A 21,457-nucleotide genomic window follows, 5' to 3' on the forward strand; every position below is an offset into this window, starting at 1 on the left:
AGCTAAAAAGACATCTCACGTTATAGAAAGAGTAGACATAGAGTTTTTTGTATCCTTTTTCACTATCTTATTTCTCTCATTTATGTACAAGATGTACAACTTTGCTTCCGCCGTTTTTCCCCAGAATTTGAGGCTTTAATGAAACAATTTGGTTACACAAGTTTCATTTAAAGTATTTTCCATTGCTGGTCACTACTTTCTCTCATCTTTCGGGCAGTGTACGAATCCCGCGTCGAAAAAATTGTTCATCTTTCGAAGCGATCCACGAATCGATCCAATTTGTGACTTCTTCATGAGATCGGAAATGTTCGTCAGCCAGACCATGCGCCATTGATCTAAACAGGTGATAGTCAGAGGGAGCAATGTCTGAAGAATACGGCGGGTGGGGTAGGACGTCCCATTTTAACGTTTCCAATTACGTTTTGACCTTTTTTGCAACGTGGGGTCGAGCGTTGTCGTGCTGCAAAGTCACTTTATCGTGCCTCTCGCTGTATTGCAGTCGTTTCTCTTTTAATACTCTGCTCAAACGCATTAATTGCTTTCGATAACGAGCACCTGTGATTGTTTCACTTGGTTTTAACACCTCATAGCGCACGACGCCGAGCTGGTCCCATCAAATGCGGAGCATGATCTTACTCGGTTTGGCCGTCGACGTGGAGGCATGGCCGGGATATCCCCATGATTTTTTACGTTTAGGGTTATCGTAATGAACCCATTTTTTCGTCCCCGGTCACAATGCGATGCAGATATCCCTTCCGTTTTTGCCTCTGAAGCAACTGTTCACAAACACACAAACTCCGATCAACGTCTCTTGGTTTCAGCTCACACGGGACCCAAGTTACTTCTTCTGAAACGTTTTGAAATGGCTTGCTGTGTCACTCTCATTAATTATGCCAATTCTTCTTGACTTTGACGCGAGTCTTAACTCAGCAATGTCTCCAATTCTGCATCTTCGAAAACATTCTCTCTTCCACCGGCCGGAGTGGCCGAGTGGTTCTAGGCGCTACAGTCTGGAACCGCGCGACCGCTACGGTCGCAGGTTCGAATCCTGCCTCGGGCATGGATGTGTGTGATGTCCTTAGGTTAGTTTTGTTTAAATAGTTCTACGTTCTAGGAGACTGATGATCTCAGAAGTTAAGTCCCATAGTGCTCAGAGCCATTCTCTCTTCCACCACTGTGCCGGTCTATGACGTTAAAATCACCGTTCTTGAAGCGTTGAAACCATTCACGACACGTTCTTTCACTAATAGCGTCCTGACCATACGTACTTGAGAGCATTCGATGAGACTCAGACGCTGTTTTCTTCATATTGAAACAAAACAGTAACACCTCTCGCAAACGACGAGAATTAGGCTCGTAAACTGACACTTTCATTCAAGAACAACTTTACGATGCAGACACAAATCGGTTAATGTTCGGATGATGTTTGTTGATCGAGGTCCTAGCTTCCTGCCTGACGTCTGCGATCTGTTTCTTTCGAGAGCTACTTCCGTTGTTTCCACCTACCGGCAAACGGCGGAAGCAGAGTTGTACACCTTGTAATTAAATGGTTTAACGTGATTAGTTTGAGAATTCTAAATGGATGACTTTCAGGTTAAGACACAACAGAACGTAATATCAGACACTGACTTTCTTTGATGAACATGAATACATGAGAACAGGTAAGATATGCACATTTCGTTACTGGAAGGAATGCGTTCCGTTAAGTCTCTGTGTGCAAATTTGTAAGATCATAATGCTTATCTAGTCATCGTGGATAACGACTAAAACACCTGAAGATTCGATTACTACTAATCAAAGATATCAAATTCGTACTATAAACAGATTCTCGACTGGGTTTTAATCCGCAGAGTTTTGTGGCCATGGAAGTACGGTAAACTCATCCTGGTGCTTTTCGAACCACGCACGTACGCTGCGAGCTGTGTACGAATTGCACTGTGCTGCTGCTGGACGCCATCGTACCGAAGAAAAACAAACTGCATTTAGGGGTAGATATGGACCCCTAGGAGGGATGCATACTTGTGTTTTTCTATTCTGCCTTCCAAAATGACGAGATCACTCACAGAATGCCACGAAAACATTCCCCATACCATAACACTCCCTCCTTTGGCCTGGGCCCTTCCGACCATTGTTGCAGGGTGTTTACTTTCAGACGGCCATCTGTCCGATGGAGCATAAAATGTGATTTTCTGTAAAGTCCACCCTTCGCCACTCAGAGGGAGCGCAGCTGCGGTATCGGCATGCAAAATCCAGCCTTCGTCGCTAATGAACAGCAGTCAGCATGGGTGCATGGACCAGACTCCTGCTGCGGAGGCCCTTAGGCAGCAACGTCCGCTGAACGGTTGTTGAGGAGACTCTGTTCGTGTCCCCTTGGCTCATTTGTGCGTTCAGTTACTCAGCAGTTTCATGTCTATTAGCCTGTACGCGGCTCCGTACCTGTCGTCCACACCTGTCATCTGTGCTCCGTGGTGCACAACAATTGCTTCGGCGCCGGTTTTGGATAGCGCCAGTTTGTCATCCGCGGATTCTTCAACCATGGCGGCACGCGAATGTTAACAGACTTAACCGTTTCGGAAATGCTTCCACCTTTGGCCCGAAAGCCAACGATCATGCACTTTTATACGGGAGATAAACAGCTCCGTTTCCACATTATGACAACGATTGCACTGTTTTCCGCGCCCCAACACGCATTATATACCCACCACTCCTAGTACTGCTGAATGAGCGATTTTTGCACGTTGACGTCGAACATACCCAGTTGGCTCGTTAGTGTGACTTGACCGTGTATGCACTTAACCTACAACCGTTCTATTTCTCTGCTCCGTGAATCGACCTGTTAAAACGGTGAGACTGTGCAAAAATCGCAGTCCTTGTTCGGGAATGATTCCTGCAGCAACACTACAAGCGATTTCAAAAGATGACATTTCGTTGTGTCTCCCTGTACTGGCGCACAACTAATTCTATAACATTATCAAGAGTCGAGGGATTTTTGTGGTTGTACACACGAAGAAATATGCTCACCGCCACGAAGGACTCCCTGGAGAGAGGGAAGAATCCGGCGGCACTGATGCACAGCGGCCGCTGAGATCTCAGCATGAGCAGCAGGAGCGACCGTTTGATGGATGTGGAGCATTCGTGTAGTGACGTAGCCGCGTCGTATACCGCCAGCGTCAGATTCTCGCACTGAAGCACCAGACCAGTGCTCACAATTATCTTTTCCGTAGAGTAAGAATAACCACATACGACAATAACACTATGTTACAAATGCATAAAATATTTTAATTATATTCATCTACACTACTGGCCATTAAAATTGCTACTCCAAGAAGAAATGCAGATGATTAACGGGTATTCACTGGACAAATATATTATACTAGAACTGACACGTGATTACATTTTCACACAATTTGGGTGCATAGATCCTGAGAAATCAGTACCCAGAACAACCACATATGGCCATAATAACGGCCTGATACGCCTGGACATTGAGTCAAACAGAGCTTGGATGGCGTGTACAGGTACAGCTGCCCATGCAGCTTCAACACTATACCACAGTTCATCAAAAGTAGTGACTGGCGTATTGTGACGAGCCAGTTGCTCGGCCACCATTGAACAGACGTTTTCAATTGGTGAGGGATCTGGAGAATTTGCTGGCCAGGGCAGCAGTCGAACATTTTCTGTCTCCAGAAAGGCCCCTACGGGACCTGCAACATGCGATCGTGCATTATCCTGCTGAAATGAAGGGTTTCGCAGGGCTCGAATGAAGGCTAGAGCCACGGGTCGTAACACATCTGAAATGTAACGTCCACTGTTCAAAGTGCCGTCAATGCGAACAAGAGGCGACCGAGACGTGTAACCAATGGCACCCCCTACCATCACGTCGGGTGATACGCCAGTACGGAGATGACGAATACACGCTTCCAATGTACGTTCACCGCGATGTCGCCAAACATGGATGTGACATTCATGATGCTGTAAACAGAACCTGGATTCATCCGAAAAAATGACGTTTTGCCATTCATGCACCCAGGTTCGTCGTTGAGTACACCATCGCAGGCGCTCCTGTCTGTGATGGAGCGTCAAGGGTAACCGCAGCCATGGTCTCCGAGGTGATAGTCCATGCTGCTGCAAACGTCGTCGAACTGTTCGTGCAGATGGTTGTTGTCTTACAAACGTCCCCATCTGTTGACTCAGGGATCGAGACGTGGCTGCACGATCCGTTACAGCCATGCGGATAAGATGCCTGTCATCTCGACTGCTAGTGATACGACGCCGTTGGGATCCAGCACGGCGTTCCCTATTACCCTCCTGAACCCACCGATTCCATATTCTGCTAACAGTCATTGGATCTCGACCAACGCGAGCAGCAATGTCGCGATACGATAAACCGCAATCGCGATTGGCTACAATCCGACCTTTATCAAAGTCGGATACGTGATGGTAGGCATTTCTCCTCCTTACACGAGGCATCACAATAACGTTTCACCAGGCAACGCCGGTCAACTGCTGTTTGTGTACGAGAAATCGGTTGGAAACTTTCCTCATGTCAGCACGTTGTAGGTGTCACCACCGGCGCCAATCTTGTGTGAATGCTCTGAAAAGCTAATAATTTACATATCGCAGCATCTTCTTCCTGTCGGTTAAATTTCGCGTCTGTAGCACGTCATCTTCGTGGTGTAGCAATTTTAATGGCCAGTAGTGCACATGTACACGCAGAAAGCCACCTAACAGTGTGTAGCGAAGAGTACTCATGTACCACATTTCCTGTTTCAGTCGCGAATGGTCCGCGAGAAGAACAGTGGTTGGTAAGCTTCTGCATCAGCTCGAACCTCTCATTTTACACTCGTGGGCCTTTCGCGAGCTATACGTAGAAGTAAGCAATACAATGGTTGACTCTCCAATTTAAGAGGACACCACACTGTGAAACAGAACGCCTCTGTCGTTTCCGATCTCTCACAGCGTCTGCCACTGAAATTGGCTTAGCACCTACGTGACTAATTCGCCCTTACTAAATGAAACTGTAACAGAACGTGTTGCTCTTCATAGGTTCCTCTCACTTCCTCTACCAATTCTACCTGGTACGGATCCCAGACTGCCGTGCAGTTTCAAGTATCGGTCGAATGAGGGTTTTGTAAGCTATTTCCCTTGTACGTGGACGACTCTTTGAGAATTCTTCCAATGAATCTCAGTCTAGCACATACCTTACCTGAAGCTACTTTTATTTGATCGTTCTACTTAAAATTGCTCTGTATGCATACTGTTAGATATTTAGTGAAGATTACTGCCTCCGATGATTCCTTTGCAATTGTGTAATCTCACAATAATGTCCCTTTATGCCTACCTATCGCAGGACAAATACATCTTCCGAGCTTAACGTCGTGTTCCCAGATTCTAGCAAGATACATCGCATTCTAAAGAATATCTCCAGCAATTGGATCAACCACAACTGGCTTCAGTCACTTCACATTTCTGTATCCCTGAGTATTACATTTTCAGTGTGAAGGACCAGTGATTCATCCGAATCATATAATGTGGTGTCATTTCTTTCTGGGTTCGAATTTCGGTCAGGGACAAATTTTAACCTTGTCCACTGAATTAAATCAATGCCCAGTGGCAGCCAGTGTCTCGAATTCCTTTGCATTTGCGTCACCTCGGTTCACCATGTGCCCTGGTGCCTAGTAGGCACAGGGTCCGCCATGGGCTCTGAAAACTTGTTCCACGCGTGATGACATCGACGCGCATAAGGCGCAAATGGCATGCTATGGCATTGCCATCCATGCTGCATTCATCTGGTTCCAAAGTTCATCTGTGGTGATTGGCACTGCACCCGTCGTTTCACCATATACACTCATTTTCTATTGGTGTCAAATCAGGGGATCTGGTAGGCCAGGGCAAAAGGCTGATATCCTCTGGCACCAAAAAGTTACATATTCGTGCAGAACATATGGTCGTGCATTGTCTTGCTGAAGAATGGAACCTGGGGTGTCGCACAGAAAGGGTATGCCTAGGGGTCGCAGGATATCATTCACTTAGGTCACATTGGTCACAGTGCCCAGGACATTCACCCAACTGTGATTTGAGGTTGTACTCAATAGTACCCGACATCACAAGGCCTTGAGTTAGCACTGTATGTCTTGTGAGAATGTAGTCACTGTAATGCCGCTCCCCCCTGTTTGTGGCGAATCAAAATGCATCCATCATTTTCAAACAAACTTAACCTGGATTCGTCCGAAAATACTATATGATGCCATTCCCGTCCTCAGTGACATCGTTCCACACATCATTCCTGTTTCTTACTCCTGCAACCACGTGCTTTGTGACTTACTTGTTCACTATCGTAGCATTCCGGCTGACGACAGTGTTGTTGGACGTGGCCCTCACTTCCACATCTGCAACATTTAATTACTAATGCTAAAATTTGGCAGTCACCACGTTCCCTAATCGCTACATCTGTCTCTTCCAAATGTGTGACAATCCGTTTTCAATTTTTCCCGCAAGAAGCGAGCGTTGTTCTGCTTATGATTTTGCTGTCGTGACCCCTCAGCTGGCTGTTTGAATTTTAGTGCATTCCGAAAGGTCTCATGCCTTAGTCTCTCCAGTCAACTGCAAATTGGTCATTGAAAGCAAATTTCGACAGACCAATCGCACAACTAAGCTGGTGCTGACACTTCATTGTCAAACGCAGTTGTGACCTCTGTTGCCTTGCCAGAAGAAGGTGATATCAAGTTTGCGTCTGCACTCTCGTTGGAAGGTGAGCGTGCTCTCGGTATAGTCCTAACGTCGTCAATTTGTCCAAGTACTTGTTGCTCCTCAGCATGCAGTACCTCTGCGTGGTCCTTGTAATGTTCTAATTCCCCAGCTTTTTGTTCGAGTGCTGTTTGTAGCCTAACAATCTGCTCCATCACAGCGACAATACAGTCACTCGTACTAGCGATGTGTTTTTCTGTCTACATCCGTTACTGCTCAAACTATAGGGAAATACACAATACGAAAGAGAATGACACCATATTCACTCTACAATGTATACAAACACAACTCTAGTTCTCGCAGTGTATCATAGTCCACTTACATTCCATATAATATCGTGCCAAATGAACCAAATATCGATAAGTGAAACGTATTACTGGAACAGCCTACGTGTATGGCAACTTGTGCCCAGAAAGACTGCAAAATGCGCACCTGACAGGTGTTAAATATAACTCACGACAGTTATAATTTAAACAGACAAGTGATGAGGTTTCCACAGGTGTATAAGAGGTAGTTTTAGATTAGAATGAATGTTCCCACAGTCCACCATGCTCAACAAATTACACAATGAACACGGCCAGTTAAAAGGTAAACAAAATGTTTCTCACACACTGTCCTGCATTCTACGGGATGTGGCTGCAAGATGAGTGAACCTGCCGTGGTGATGATGGTGATACAGAAACTGGCGGCAGGCTGTAAAACCGGTGGTGTGAGACCCATTTTAGGCCACCAGTTGTCACAGCGATCAGCCACTTCTGATGCTAGTTGTAGCTTCAGCGTGAGGCCCACTTCTTGACATCAGCTGTAGTGGTCACCCCTCGGATCAGGGCTTTTAATAGACATTGGGGCTGAGTAGTTGAGGAGGTAACGTTACTGGCGCAGGAGGTTGAAATCAGTACCTTGCTTGGGTGGCTAGCATACGCTCTAAGGTGTCAGTGGAACAGCATTATCTGGAATCGAGTTTATTATTTGTATTTTTACAGTATGTACGGATTGTGTCCTCTGGCACAGCCAAAGGAATGTTTGAAAAAAGATATTTTGTCAATGCAGTGACTGATTGAATATTTTGTAAAAAAAATTTGTTTACTTATAGACGCAATCACGTTCTGATGACACAGTCATAACCGGTTTCGGCCATACAATGACCGTCTTCAGATTCTAAAACAATACAAAAGAGAATTAATATTAAAACCTAAAATAAGTGCAATATTTAACCAGGGTTATTAGTAATCTAACTGAATTTATGCGAAATACATAGAGTTCATACCTAAAGGCGGCATACACTGAACACAGGTTCATGCGTTGTCAAACTAGCTATAAAATGTAAAACACCGGTCTTATATAAATATAAAAATTTGTTAGATTTTGTTCACCCTCTTTGCGCTAGATGCACGCGTCCTCTATAAGATAGTCTTTATTTTTCAAAAGCCTAAATATGACAAATTTACTATTAATATTTAGGTCAAAAGTATATAAAATTATAGAACAGATCGCTAAATCAGTGAAATAACATTTCAGAACAAGGAGAAACCTTGTACCATCCGCCGGTCGGTGTGGCCAAGCGGTTCTAGACGCTACAGTCTGGAACCGCGCGACCGCTACGGTCGCAGGTTCGAATCCTGCCTCGGGCATGGATGTGTGTGATGTCCTTAGGTTAGTTAGGTTTAAGTAGTTCTAAGTTCTAGGGAACTGATGACCTCAGAAGTTAAGTGCCATATTGCAATATTTGTAATCCATTAACCAGGTAATCCTGAATAACAAAGGAAAGCCTTAATCAAGCGATAACCAACTGCTGACTGCCAGATTATTCTTGTTGGTACTTTTCATAGTCAAAATAAATTTGTTACGTTGCGTTATACTTAATTGATTCACTGATTTTGTTTCTTTCACACAGTAGCGTCTTCCCTCTGTATAGGTGGCGTATTGCCCGGCCATCAGGGGAAGATGCCACCTGTACAATGCTTTCAGCGTCACATTTTATCTATCATGTATTCAAATATTTACCGGCTACATTTTCAGCGTAGCTAAATACAGGATCATATCTTAACGCAATGAAATTTCCAGCTTTTTGGACGGGTAGTTCAACGGTTTCGGAAGAAAATTCCCTAACTGTGGCATTCCCCCCCCCCCCCCCCCCAAAAAAAAAAAACAAAACGAGGCAGATGGACAAAAGTAAACAAACTGTTTATTATTTAAAAAATAATCCCTGTAATTGTTAATACATTTACGCCTTCACGGAAAAATGTTTGTGATTGTGTACTCAACCATGATCGTACCCAGCCGTGCACCTCTTGGAATTGAATCGATGGTCGCGAATGTCTTTCTTGAGGGGTCCAAATTATGGAAATTGCATGGCGAGAGATGCGGAGTGTATGGACGATGTGTAGCAAAACGTCTGCAACATAGTCGAAACAACCTTGGCAACATATGGTTAAGCATTATCCTGTAACAGAAGGATGCCGTCAATCAACAGTCCTTGGCGTTTGGACTTGATGGAGTGCTAAATTTCTCCAAAGTATCCGCGTACCTATGTGCGTTAATTGCAACACTGCGATCCAGAAAATGACGAACAGCCGGTTGACGGAGGATATAATTCTGTTGCAGGGTAATGCCTGCTGACATGCTACCCAGGTAGTCGTCTCGACTACGTTCTAGCCGTTTCGCCAGGAAGCTCTTTCACATCCCTCCTTACGGTCCCGATCCCTCCCCATGCGATTTCCATATTTTTTGGAGCCCTGAAGAAACATTCGCGGCCGTCGATTTACTTCGCACGAAGATGTACACTTGATTATAATCATGGGTCCGCAGGCAACTACAAACATTATTTCATAGAGGCTTTGAGCGTCTTATCACACGGTGGGATCAACGCATTAACAGTTATGGCGATTACTTTTGAAATAATAAACAGTTTACGTACTTTTTTATATCTGTCTCGTTTTCATTTCAATGCCCATTATACACTACCATTGTTCCTTTTGAGCTGCAATGGCTTAATTATAACACACTTCGTGAGGGAATAAATAAGCTGTGAATCAGTAGCCAAAATTTATGACTGTCGATAGATATCTACAACTGATTGTGACTGAGCATCACATTTTATTCTTACAGTATGCTGACCAATGAAAACGTTCCTTCTTAAGGATGAATTACCCAGAACATTATTTCGTACAGCCGGTCGTGGTGGCCGAGCGGTTCTGGGCGCTACAGTCTCGAACCGCGCGACCGCTACGGTCGCAGGTTCGAATCCTGCCTCGGGCATGGATCTGTGTGATGTCCTTAGATTAGTTAGGTTTAAGTAGTTCTAAGTTCTAGGGGACTGATGACCTTAGAAGTTAAGTCCCATAGTGCTCAGAGCCATTTGAACCATTTTGAACCATTATTTCGTACGATATTATAGAATGAAAATAAGTTATTCTGCTGGTTTTAAGAGCCTATCTGCATGAACGGTAAACAGTAAAATGTCATCAGCAAAGTTAGGATGGTTCGGATATGTAGTCTTACCACACAATTATTCTTCTTTTCTCAGGTTTAGGGATCTCAACTATTAGCCTATTCTATGGCTGCTGAAATTACATTTGGTTAAGGGCAATTTCCTTACCTGACCTCTCAATTACTAACTTCTAATGCCTTGCTTCTCGTGGGCTACAACTATACGAGGTGCGACAATAAAGTAATGAGACTGATGCGAAAAAAATGTTGCTTACCGTTTTAGTCAAGTTTAGTGTTGTCTCCTTCAAAGTAGTTCCCTTCTGAATGCAAACACTTTTTCCAGCGCTTCTGTCATTAATGGTAACATTTCTGGAACTCATCTTCTGTAATATCCTCCAAGACCCTCGTCACAGCTTTTTGGACATCTTGTGTTGTTTGAAAATGGTGTCCCTTGACCGCCGTTTTGACTCTTGGAAATTGAAAAATGTCGCACGGAGCGATATCTGGTGAATAAGGTGGCTGTGGCAGTAGTGAAATTTGTTTTGAGGTTAAAAATTCCGTGTTTCTCGCTGTTGTGGTGTGTGATTTTTGGGGACCATTTTTGCACAAATCTTTCTCATACCAAGATCTTCAGTTATTATTAGACGAACCATTTCTCGATTGATGTTCAGTTTTTCTGTAATCATTTTCACGGATATTCTTCGATTAGATCGTACGAGTTCACGCACCCTGTCCAAGTTGACATCCGTCCGTGAGGTTGATGATCGTCCACTACGGTCTTCATCTTCAATATTCGTTCTGCCTTCACTAAACATTTAATGCCAACGAAAAACTTGAGTTCTTGTCTCCGTAAGCCTTCTTAAGCTTACCGTAAGTTGTCGCGTTTTCACCTAATTTAATGCAAAAAGAAATGGCATACCATTGTGCAATATTATGCGGTTCCATTTCCATGACGAGAGACACAAACACATGTTAACTTATTACAGCACAACGCACAACTGAGCAGCTGCATCGATGTCGCGCTTGGACTAGAAGCAGCTTATAGACGTAGGTCAAAGATATTGTGCCTATGCAAGCCTGCAGGGTTGCCACATCTTGCAAAGAAAATCAGTCTCATTATTTTATTGTCGCACCTCGTAGGTACTGTTAAGACTGTGTCAAAAGATTTCTCGAAACCTATTAATCCTAGGCAATTTGATAATTTACATCACACCTCAATTCTAAAATTTCGTTACAGAATTGCAAACGGTCCATGGTCCTGCATCGTTTTTTAAAGACAATTTGTACCTTTGTGTAACTAAAATTCAATTCTTTTTCTTCTGTGCGGTTAGTGATAAATGTAGTGATTGATGGCTCAAAATCTTTTCAAAAAATTAAAACCACCCAAGCCACCTTTTTACCCTTATGTCATGCAAATACGATTAATACGGCATATGCCATAGACCAGCTCTGATCTCTTTGTGGAAGAAGAGAATTTTAATGATTTTTTAATCATAATTCTGTAATTCTTCCAGTCGCCAACAACAGCTTTCTGCTTCTTGTAAATCAGTAACCGCTCAGTAAAGTGATGATTCCTTGAATTACCTTCAAGCAGACTTGCACAGGTTACATCTAGAAGGGTGGTTTTATAAATTATCTGTGACTTCCAAAAATGTGTGTTAATGGCAAAACTCAGAATCCTACTGAGTCTCTAAATTCACTCATATGGAAACGATGACCAAAACCCTACTTTCATTTGCTACAGTTGTCAGAATTGCAACTTACGATGTCGTTCTTGTATTTAATGATACAAACGTAGGGTGGATGAAGGTATTACAGAGAACAGGATTTAAAATAGGAAATTTCACTCGAGAGATATCGAGAAAAATATATTTACAGCGCCTCTCTGCATCTGAAAAGTCAGTTAAATACCTGGCAATGGAAAGAAGGTAAAAAATAAAAAACTAGAAGAGAAGCCTTGAAGGATAAGAGGACCCTGAGTACAAATCTGGGTCCTTCTGAATAGCTGACATAAGGAAAAAACGTTAAGATGATTTTTAAATTGCATTTCCTGCTACTTATGTTTTTTAAAGTTAAAGTATCTTTTCTCAGAATGTATGAAGGCTAGAATTATGAAGTTTTGTACACTTATGTAAACCCAGATAATGTTGTATCAAGAGTAAATTTTGAAATTCTGAGTGTAAGCTCAGATATGGAGCAAAGAGTTTGGATTTTGCATGAATTTTATATTACACTTACAAAATTATTAAAATTCTCTTCTTCGATATATTCAAAACACTTCACAAGAGAGACTGATTATATCAAATGAGATTAAACTGATAAAAATTTGTAGAAATCTCTCAAGTAGTTTCTGAGAAAAAGAGACACACATTTCTTTTAAAATAAATTTCTTAAATTTCACAAAAAATTAAATGTTTATAATCGAGGGAACTAAATGGTAAATTTGTTAATTTTATGTACAGCATGGCACAAAATTTCACTGCCATATCTCTAAAACTGTGGATTTGGTGCATTTTTGAAATAGTGTGTGTCTTTCATGAATGTCCCCTGTAGAGATAAAGTTTGTATTTGACAATGAATGTTTGCTGCAGGTTTTTAGTTTTTACGGTGCCTAATTGCATAGAAGCTCTAAGGTATGTTATAATATGGAGTACATAAATATTTGCTTAATTGCCAGTATGTGTAGTATTGCAAGGTACTGATTTGTTTCTTCTTTAATAGCACTTGGTAATGAAATAACGAAGTCCCGTAAGATGTTGTGGTAAATACTTTGTATTTTTTTTACCCCATTGCCCCATATGGGCAGGGGAGGGCTAGCAGCGGCAGAGTCCACTGCTCTTCAGCCGAGTGACACATTTAATAAAACAGAGGAAACACGAGGCATATAAAAGGCGAGAAAGGGAGACATGACAACATAGTAAGGGGAGACATTTTGGGGTTAAAATATACACATACACGCAGATTGTCATTTGGGACAGTTAAAAAAAGTACACATAAAGGTAAAAAAACACAGTGGGCTATGTGCACAGCACATAAAAAAACGCTGAAGTCACATGCACAAGTTAAATGTTGGCCACAGAATAAAAACACTCCAGAACGACGACACTTAAAAACCACTGTACGAGACAGAGCAGACATGATGAAGAGTATAACCTGCCAGGGCTGGAAGGGATGGGATGAAAAGAAAGAGAGGGTCAGGGGGAGCACCAAGGGGTAGGAGACAGGCGGCACTCTTTGTTGACAGTTTTCTTACCTCATGGTTTACAAGTACAGATAGTAGTTCGGAGTCTGATCTGCTTAGCGTTTCTCTCTTAAGAATTACATTTGTTGTAACTGATATGGTCATCTAGTCTAAATAACCTCTTATGCCTTCCTTACACGTACAGTTTGAGTGAGAGCCATTACTTTGCTTTAAATGAACAGCTGTCTCATTCCTAAGGATTCTGCAGTTCTCAAGGGCCTACAGCTAATAACAACTTGAAATGTCAGAGCCACTGAAGTTCCTCATAAAGATAAAATGCTGGGCTCAAAGATCATATTGTGTACATGGTCAGGGTAAGATAACCAAAGGTGCTCATTATGTCCAGTTGCTTAGTTTTGGTGTCAGTTTTAAACACCTTGAATTTGTAAGGAGATATTTCTCCAAGCAGCCTAGAAGCTTCAACAGCTTAAAGGTACGATAAACAATAGAAATGAAACATTAAATCAAACTCATTAAATAATTCCACACGAACTGTTGCAGACTTATATCATTCATAAATATAAAACTAGCAGAAAAATGCTCCTACTGGAGCACAAAAAAACCGAATATGCTCTTCTTTATTTAAAGACTGGGGTACCAGATACCTCATTCTACCTCTCTCAGCAGTTAAGATAACCAAAGGTGCTCATTATGTCCAGCTGCTTAGTTTTGGTGTCAGTTTTAAACACCTTGTATTTGTAAGGAGATATTTCTCCAAGCAGCCTAGAAGCTTCAACAGCTTAAAGGTACGATAAACAATAGAAATGAAACATTAAATCAAACTCATTAAGTAATTCCACACGAACTGTTGCAGGCTTATATCATTCATAAATATAAAACTAGCAGAAAAATGCTCCTATCGGAGGAGAAAATCACCGAATATGCTCTTCTTTATTCAAAGACTGGGGTACACAGATACCTCATTCTACCTTTCTCAGCAGTTTCAAAAATTTTGACGTGCAAACATATTCTCGCTGCTTTTAGCATGCAACTCATCTTTCACTCAGACAAGCTCCCCTAACTGTACCTCGCTCACTACCACTAGTCCATCGCTTTAAGTCGCTTATACCCATACTCTCCCACTTGCCCATTCCCAATCACTCATTCATCCCAACTCATTGTGATTATCTCTCTTTTTCTCTGTAGCTTTCAGTGCTCCTTGTCTACCCTAATAGCTACAGTCTCGCTAGTTCTGTCCTGCTAACACTATCCCGTCTCACTGTCTCTGTCTCCCTGTTGCTCTCTTTTACTGATGCTATGCCATTCACTCCTCACCACCGCTGCTGTCGCTTCTCACTGTTAGATATTGTGTCTCTCATTATTACTGGCTCTCATCCACATCCACTTTCTCATTCTCTTTACTCATCTGGCACTGGCACTATCTCCTTCATCATTTCCTAGCACTGTTTCGTCACTGTGAACTATGTTCCTCTGGCACAGTGTCCCTACTTTTCTCTCACACAGCTATCGTCTCCCTCCCTCTTTCCATGCCACAACTACTGTTTACTGTCTTCCAGCATTTATTACTTTTCCGCCTCTTTCCCACAGACACTGTCTCGTCTCCCTCAGCATAAAAAAAGAACGAATATGCTCGTATGCCAAAATTGTGATAATTTTTAAAGGTACTGAAGAAGGTAGAATGAGGCAGCTGGTACCCGATTTTCAGTCATTTTAATGGACAGGCGCATATTCGCGTTTTTTGTACTCCAATAGGAGCATTTTTCCGCCAGTTCCATTCTTTTCCCATCTATAGCAAGGTATGACACTCATATGAAATGGACTTTATGGGTCAGTAAAATTTTAATAGTTTACTTATGTGAAATTGAAATAACGCAAAATATAATCATAAATCCCAGACTGGATTTTATGCAGACACACATATTATAACATACCTTAGAACTTCTATGCTATTCGATTAGGCACCATCAAAAGTAAAAACCTGCAGCAAACATACATCGTCAAATATAAAACTTTTTCTCAACAGGGGACATTCATGAATTTTATATTAGACTTACAGAATTATGATTAAAAAATCATTGCCTCAGTACTGTAGCAATACGAAGTTCCCAGAACCGTGCTGATAATAACGGAAATACTTTGCAACACATTTCTCCGTGCCACGTCACTTTATAAACTACGCCTTCGGCTGACATCGGCTGTCCCATGCGTAATTTACATGTACAAGTATGACAATTTTGAGCCTCTGTATCTCGGAAATGGATAAAGATATCAATAAAATTCTCAACGTTGTTCGTGACCCGAGTCTTTGGTAAAAATTACAGCCATTTTCTGTGCATAGTCGTCTTGGAATATGCTGCCCGCTTCGATCCCCAAAAACATGCTTTTAGAGTGTTTCTCGATAACGGACAGATATTTCCATTTGTCTAAGCTGGAGGAAGTGTGTAATATTCAAATTTTTATCCTGTGCTGTAAGATACTTATAGTAAGACGATCCTTCTGTCAGACACACAAAATCGTCTCTAGCCCAAGGGCTATCCAAAACGCTTGACCCTACCTTCCTGTCATCGATAGGACCTGAGGCAAGAGCCCCAGAAAAATCTCTTTATCTATGCGGGGCGTTTTGGAACGTTGTACACTATGATGACGCAAATGTATCTATACAAAAAAGTTCCCCGTAATTATAAAAAACCTTTATTATTTTCAGATTACTAAAGAAGTTTCATTTAAATTCAATACTGGTTGCATAAACTAACGACATCTGACTGGTAGGAGCTGTGTTTGGAATCAGAAGGAACGTAGTATTCACTCAGCAATGACATCGCTATAACACGAATGAATGGAGCACTCCATTTCTGGACCACAGGTTAAGAACTACTAAGTTTCTTCTGATTGACTTTCCATTTATTCCTTTTAATTTACTTCAGTTTCCATTTAAATTCTTCTGTTTGTCTTTCTGGTGAAGTAAATAGCTACCGATATAGATTTTATCTTCCTCATTATGTACGGCTTTAACTACAGAAACTACTAGCAGAGCACAAAACTGTTGTCGAACTCCTTTACTCAATTACCAGTTTTAGGTAAAATATTGACATGTAAAAATGTGAATTTGAATATCGCAGTATTACCTAACATTATATTCAAGCACATCTTCACCTGTTTAAACAGCTACAAATCCGAACCCACGTAGGTCACTGAAATTAAGAAATATATTAAACACACTGCAATTAGAACGGACATAATAGATAGCACAAGACTTTTTAGATAAATGACACGAAAGGCAGCATTGCAGGAAAAGAAGAGGTCGTCAAATGGGAGGACGTGGAATCAGGAAAGAAAGGAACGACACCCACGAAGGATGAAGTCTGGGCGCAAAGAAAATCAAACACAAAGAGGCTTGACCAAACTGATTTACCGTGTCCTCCTAAAGGGTAACTGGAATAAATAAATAAATATTATATTTAATATGCATTTCTTTGTGACTGTTACATTACTTTAGAAATGCTGATTAAAAACCGAAAACTTCTGTAATTACCTCATACATTTTAAAATTGATTTTTCTATGAGCGGACAAAAGTGCGAAAGGTGTCATATTGGACGTAATTTAAAAAATTCCTACATCGCACTACATGAACTACACATTACATAAACCCAAAAAGGCACATAATATACAGTTTTTACTGAAACCAAGATGAAAGAATGATCCAAATTACTTGTGATGTTGTTGCAAAGTAGCTCAAAGGCATAAATCAACTTACCTCTGACATTAGTTTGTCTCCGAACCAACAGTAGAGCAAGAGCTCCCCAAATATTGCAAACATGTAGCCGCACAACTTTCCAGTTTCTCGTGCTCCTTGTGCGCTCTGCAACATACATACAGTCAGACATCAAAACCGGAAAATTATGTGAAAAATATGCAGATATACAGACAGTGGCTGAATTATTCTCTTACAGAGTGATGTCGATAAGCGAACAGAAGAAACTAGAAGTGCAACTGTATCCTATATTGAAGAAAGTTTCACTCCTGACGACACTATGTCATAATGAGGAGATTAAAACAAGAAACTCTCTTATCCGGATCTGAGAAAACCACACAGGATGGCGATAATTTTTAATTTTAAACTGCTTCCTGTTACTGATATTTTCTAATTGTAATATGAATATTTCTTTATATTTCAATCCACTGATGAGGTAGATAACAGCTCTTCTATTATATTAGTACTATATAACCAGTGACATTTTGTTCGTCAAGAAAAATCGAGATGAAGTGAAACTGCTTTTCTTTTCGAAAGAACAATGTTATTACCACGTTAATGATCGACTACTGATAATGGAACTACGTAGTAGCCAGTTAGGTGCTTCGCTGAAGGTTAGTTAGGCGACGATTATTTTAGTCACTGTCCTGCCCTGCCACCAAATTTAACAGTTGCTGGGAGCCAACAACGAAAAAACTATTGAGTTTGGAAACAGACTGTAGGAAAAGCGGCTAATAAGTAACTACATACACGGACGGGAAAAAAATCGTAGCACCAAGAAGGTGCTGTAAGACATAAACAAAAAGTGTTTGTCGTGTTTCTACATCTGTAAGATGATGTCTATTGAAATTCGCAACAGTAGCATAACAGATGCACTAATAGCGCCACTATAAGGATGTAAATCACGTTTGCTTTAAATACACACTTGAGCATTAGGTTGAAATTGGAAGTGGCGAGTTGATGCTAGTCAAGAATGCCTCCAAGGCGACAAATACGTCATTATCAACACCTCAATGGGTTTGAACGAAGTCGCGTAATAGAGCTACGAGAAGCTGGTTGTCCTTTCTGTGATACTGCAGAAATACTTGGCAGGAATGTAGCCGCTATTCGTGATTTTTGGCAGCGGTGGTCACCAGAATGTATGGTCAGAAGAAGACCGGGGTCCGAACTTCCACGTGGCGGTACTGAGAGGGAAGACCATCGTGTTCGACATATGGCTCTGGCGCATCCTACTGAATCTGCAGCGGCAATTGGAGCAGCAGTTGGCACCACAGTGACACAACGAATTGTTAAGTATCGGTTACTTCAAGGACAGCTCCAAACCAGACCTCTCGCAGCGTGTAATTCACTGACCCCAAACCACCGTGATCAACGCGGGAGCTCTTTGGAGGGCAAGGTGGAATCCTGTTTTGTTTTCTGACGAAACTGCTTCTTCCTCAGCGCCAGTGATGCTCGTGTGGTGGTTAGGAGTCCAGTTGCGGGCCTGCAATCAAACTGTCTACGTGTTAGACACACTGGGCGTACACTTGGGATTATGGTCTGGGTGCGATTTCGTATGACAGCAGGAGCTCTCTCGTGGTTATCCACACACCCTGACTGTAAATCTGGACGTCAGTTTGGTGATCTGATCTGTTGTGCTACCATCCATGAACAGCATTCCAGGGGATGTTTTCCAACAGGATAATGCTCGTCCACATACCGCTATTGAAAAGCAATATACTCTACAGAAAGTCGACACGTTACCTTGGCCTGCTCGATCACCAGATCAGTCTCCAGTCTAGCACATTCGGGACATCATCGGTCAACAACTGGAGCGTCGAATAAGATGTTCTCGGGTTTCCACCCACGTCAATTGCTTAAAACTACACGAGCTTTCGGACAAGCACTCCTTGGCCATTGTCAAGTGGTATAACTTTCAGTGGGTTGTTGGTGCCCCCTTATATACGCTAGCTGCCGGCTGTGGCGTCACTGGTGCCCGTGACATTGTCGTATATGGGCATGTTTTGAGTCGGCATCCGATGTGCCCTCTTCAACAGCGCGATTGCTGGAGCCCACGCAGCGCTGAGCTGTAAGCCACCGTCTCTATTCTGGGTGTTTGCGGTAATTTTTATTTCAATAGCTTCCTTTATTAAACTGTCTCAGAAGCCGTTAGTGCGAGCCACGACAGAGGTATCGTCAAATTTTATGTGGCGACCGTTTTCTAACGCATGCTCAGCTAACGCAGATTTCTCTGGATAGCGTAGGCGATAATACCTCTCATGTTCTTTCCTGCGTTGTTCCACAGTCCGCACTGTTTGTCCGATGTACTTCTGGCCACACTCACAAGGTATTTCGTAGACTCCAGGTGTTCTGAGAGCCTACGCTATCCAGAGAAATCTGCGTTAGCTGAGCATGCGTTAGAAAACGGTCACCACATAAAATTTGACGATACCTCTGTCGTGACTCGCACTAACGGTTTCTGGGACAGTTTAATGATGAAAGCTATTGAAATAAAAATTACCACAAACACCCTGAATAGAGACGGTGGCTTGCAGCTCAGCTCTGCTTGGGATCCAGCGATCGCGCGGTTGAAGAAGGCACATCGAACGCCGACTCAAAACATGCCCATATACGGCAATGTCACGGGCACCAGTGACGTCACAGCCGGCAGCTAGCGTATATAAGGGCGCACCAACAGCCCACTGACAGTCATACCACTTGACAATGGCCAAGGAGTGCTTGGCCGAAAGCTCGTGTAGTTTTAAGCAATTGACGCTTTTGGAAACCCGAGAACATTTTATTCAATGTTACCGCCGCGCGACTCTGCATTCATACAACTGGAGCGTCGTCTACAACCAGCATTAACCGTCCCTGTATTGACCGACCAAGTGCAACCGGCATGGAACTCCATCTCACAAACTGACATACTGCACCTATACAACAGAATTCGTTCACGTTCGTACCCTTGCAGTCAACATTCTGGCGGTTACACCGGTTGTTAATGTACCAGCATTTCACATTTGCAATAGCTTATCTCGCGCTCACATTAACCTGTGATCTTGCAATGTTAACCACTTAAATATGTTACTTAGACAAACGTATTCCGAAACTTCGTTACTCTACATTAATAAATTTTTGGTGCTGAAATATTTATGGGCTAGTCTATATTAAAACAAACATTTGCTTGAGTAAACTAGTATTTTTCAATTAAACAGAGGAGTTAAACGAATTAGCCGGTACATGTCCGAGCGCTTTCCCTGGATGGAAAATAAATAGTGTTCACTTTATGCGGTTCTGTATGTGCTTGCATACATCTTTGAGTACATTAAAAATGTCTGTCGATGAGGTCAGCGAGGTGTAGCACAAAATTCACAGTCCGCCTCATCTCTTTGTTGACGGTCTCAGCTGCAAACATGTTGAGCAGAGGTTTGCCAGCAGCTCGCCGTATTAGGGCAGTGCATGTCTGATGGGGGGTGACCGTCTGTGAAAGTCTCACAAGAGCCACGACGTTCACATAATGGAGCCAGTCATGTAGCTTATTCTGTATGCAATCTTTTTAACTGTTCGGTGTCCTTCCATTTATACCTCTTGGAATGGCGGTTTTCATCTGTTTCCAGCTATTGGCCAGAAGAAATATTTTACTCCCCCAATGATCGTACCTTTTATTTAAGGTGTTTCCAGTTTGTTGGAGATTTCCTTCCACCCCAACAGTTTGTTGTATCTCAGCTAACCGTCAACAAATACACTTCAGGTGAATACCACTTATTACCACGCATCATATATTGCATATGGAACATAGGCTACGTGTAGTATCATTTCAGATAATATGACACAGAACGCGATGTACTAAAAAACGAATTAGTCGTTTCCCTGATGACTGCTAGCACTGAGACCGGTCGTTAGAGGATATGGAATGCAGCAGATGTTCCGACTGCCTTGGAGCAAGACAGAGTGAGGTGCGCAGATATCGACAAAAGAACTACATTTATATCTGCTTTTTGAAAGAGTGACGACCTTGACGAAGATAAGCGTTACACGACAAGGCAGGTCCCGCGCTACAACGTAGGATCTATTAATGACAGAACTTCCCGTAAATTGCTGTATGTTCTCTCTGGTTATTCTTGGTTTTGTCATTTTCCCATATTTATAGTGTACAATTTCATAATGCTTAACCACTGTATATGTGAAGTATACTTTGTTATTGGGTCCGTTTTTTCATAATGCTTTTCATCATCTTTCATAATGAAATTACTTAAGTCAGTACAATTATTTTGTGTGACTCCTCTAATAAATTAGTTTCATTATACTAATCGTGCTTCATAAAGGAATAGTTCTCTCACTGACGTCA

At 42.1% G+C, this 21,457-nt stretch overlaps 1 protein-coding gene across 1 annotated transcript in view; it reads right to left on the reverse strand.

The window, feature by feature from the left end:
- Positions 1-2,910: 2,910 nt before the first annotated feature.
- The window catches only part of LOC124620146, a 59,427-nt gene continuing 40,880 nt past the window's right edge, over positions 2,911-21,457 (reverse strand). The window contains exons 5-6 of the mRNA XM_047146817.1: positions 17,134-17,238; positions 2,911-3,183 (exon numbers count right to left, since the gene is read on the reverse strand). Coding sequence (XP_047002773.1) covers positions 2,911-3,183; positions 17,134-17,238 — 378 coding nt within the window. The remainder of the gene's footprint in view (positions 3,184-17,133; positions 17,239-21,457) is intronic.

Source organism: Schistocerca americana, chromosome 6, assembly GCF_021461395.2.
Source record: "Schistocerca americana isolate TAMUIC-IGC-003095 chromosome 6, iqSchAmer2.1, whole genome shotgun sequence".
Lineage (NCBI taxonomy): Eukaryota > Metazoa > Arthropoda > Insecta > Orthoptera > Acrididae > Schistocerca > Schistocerca americana.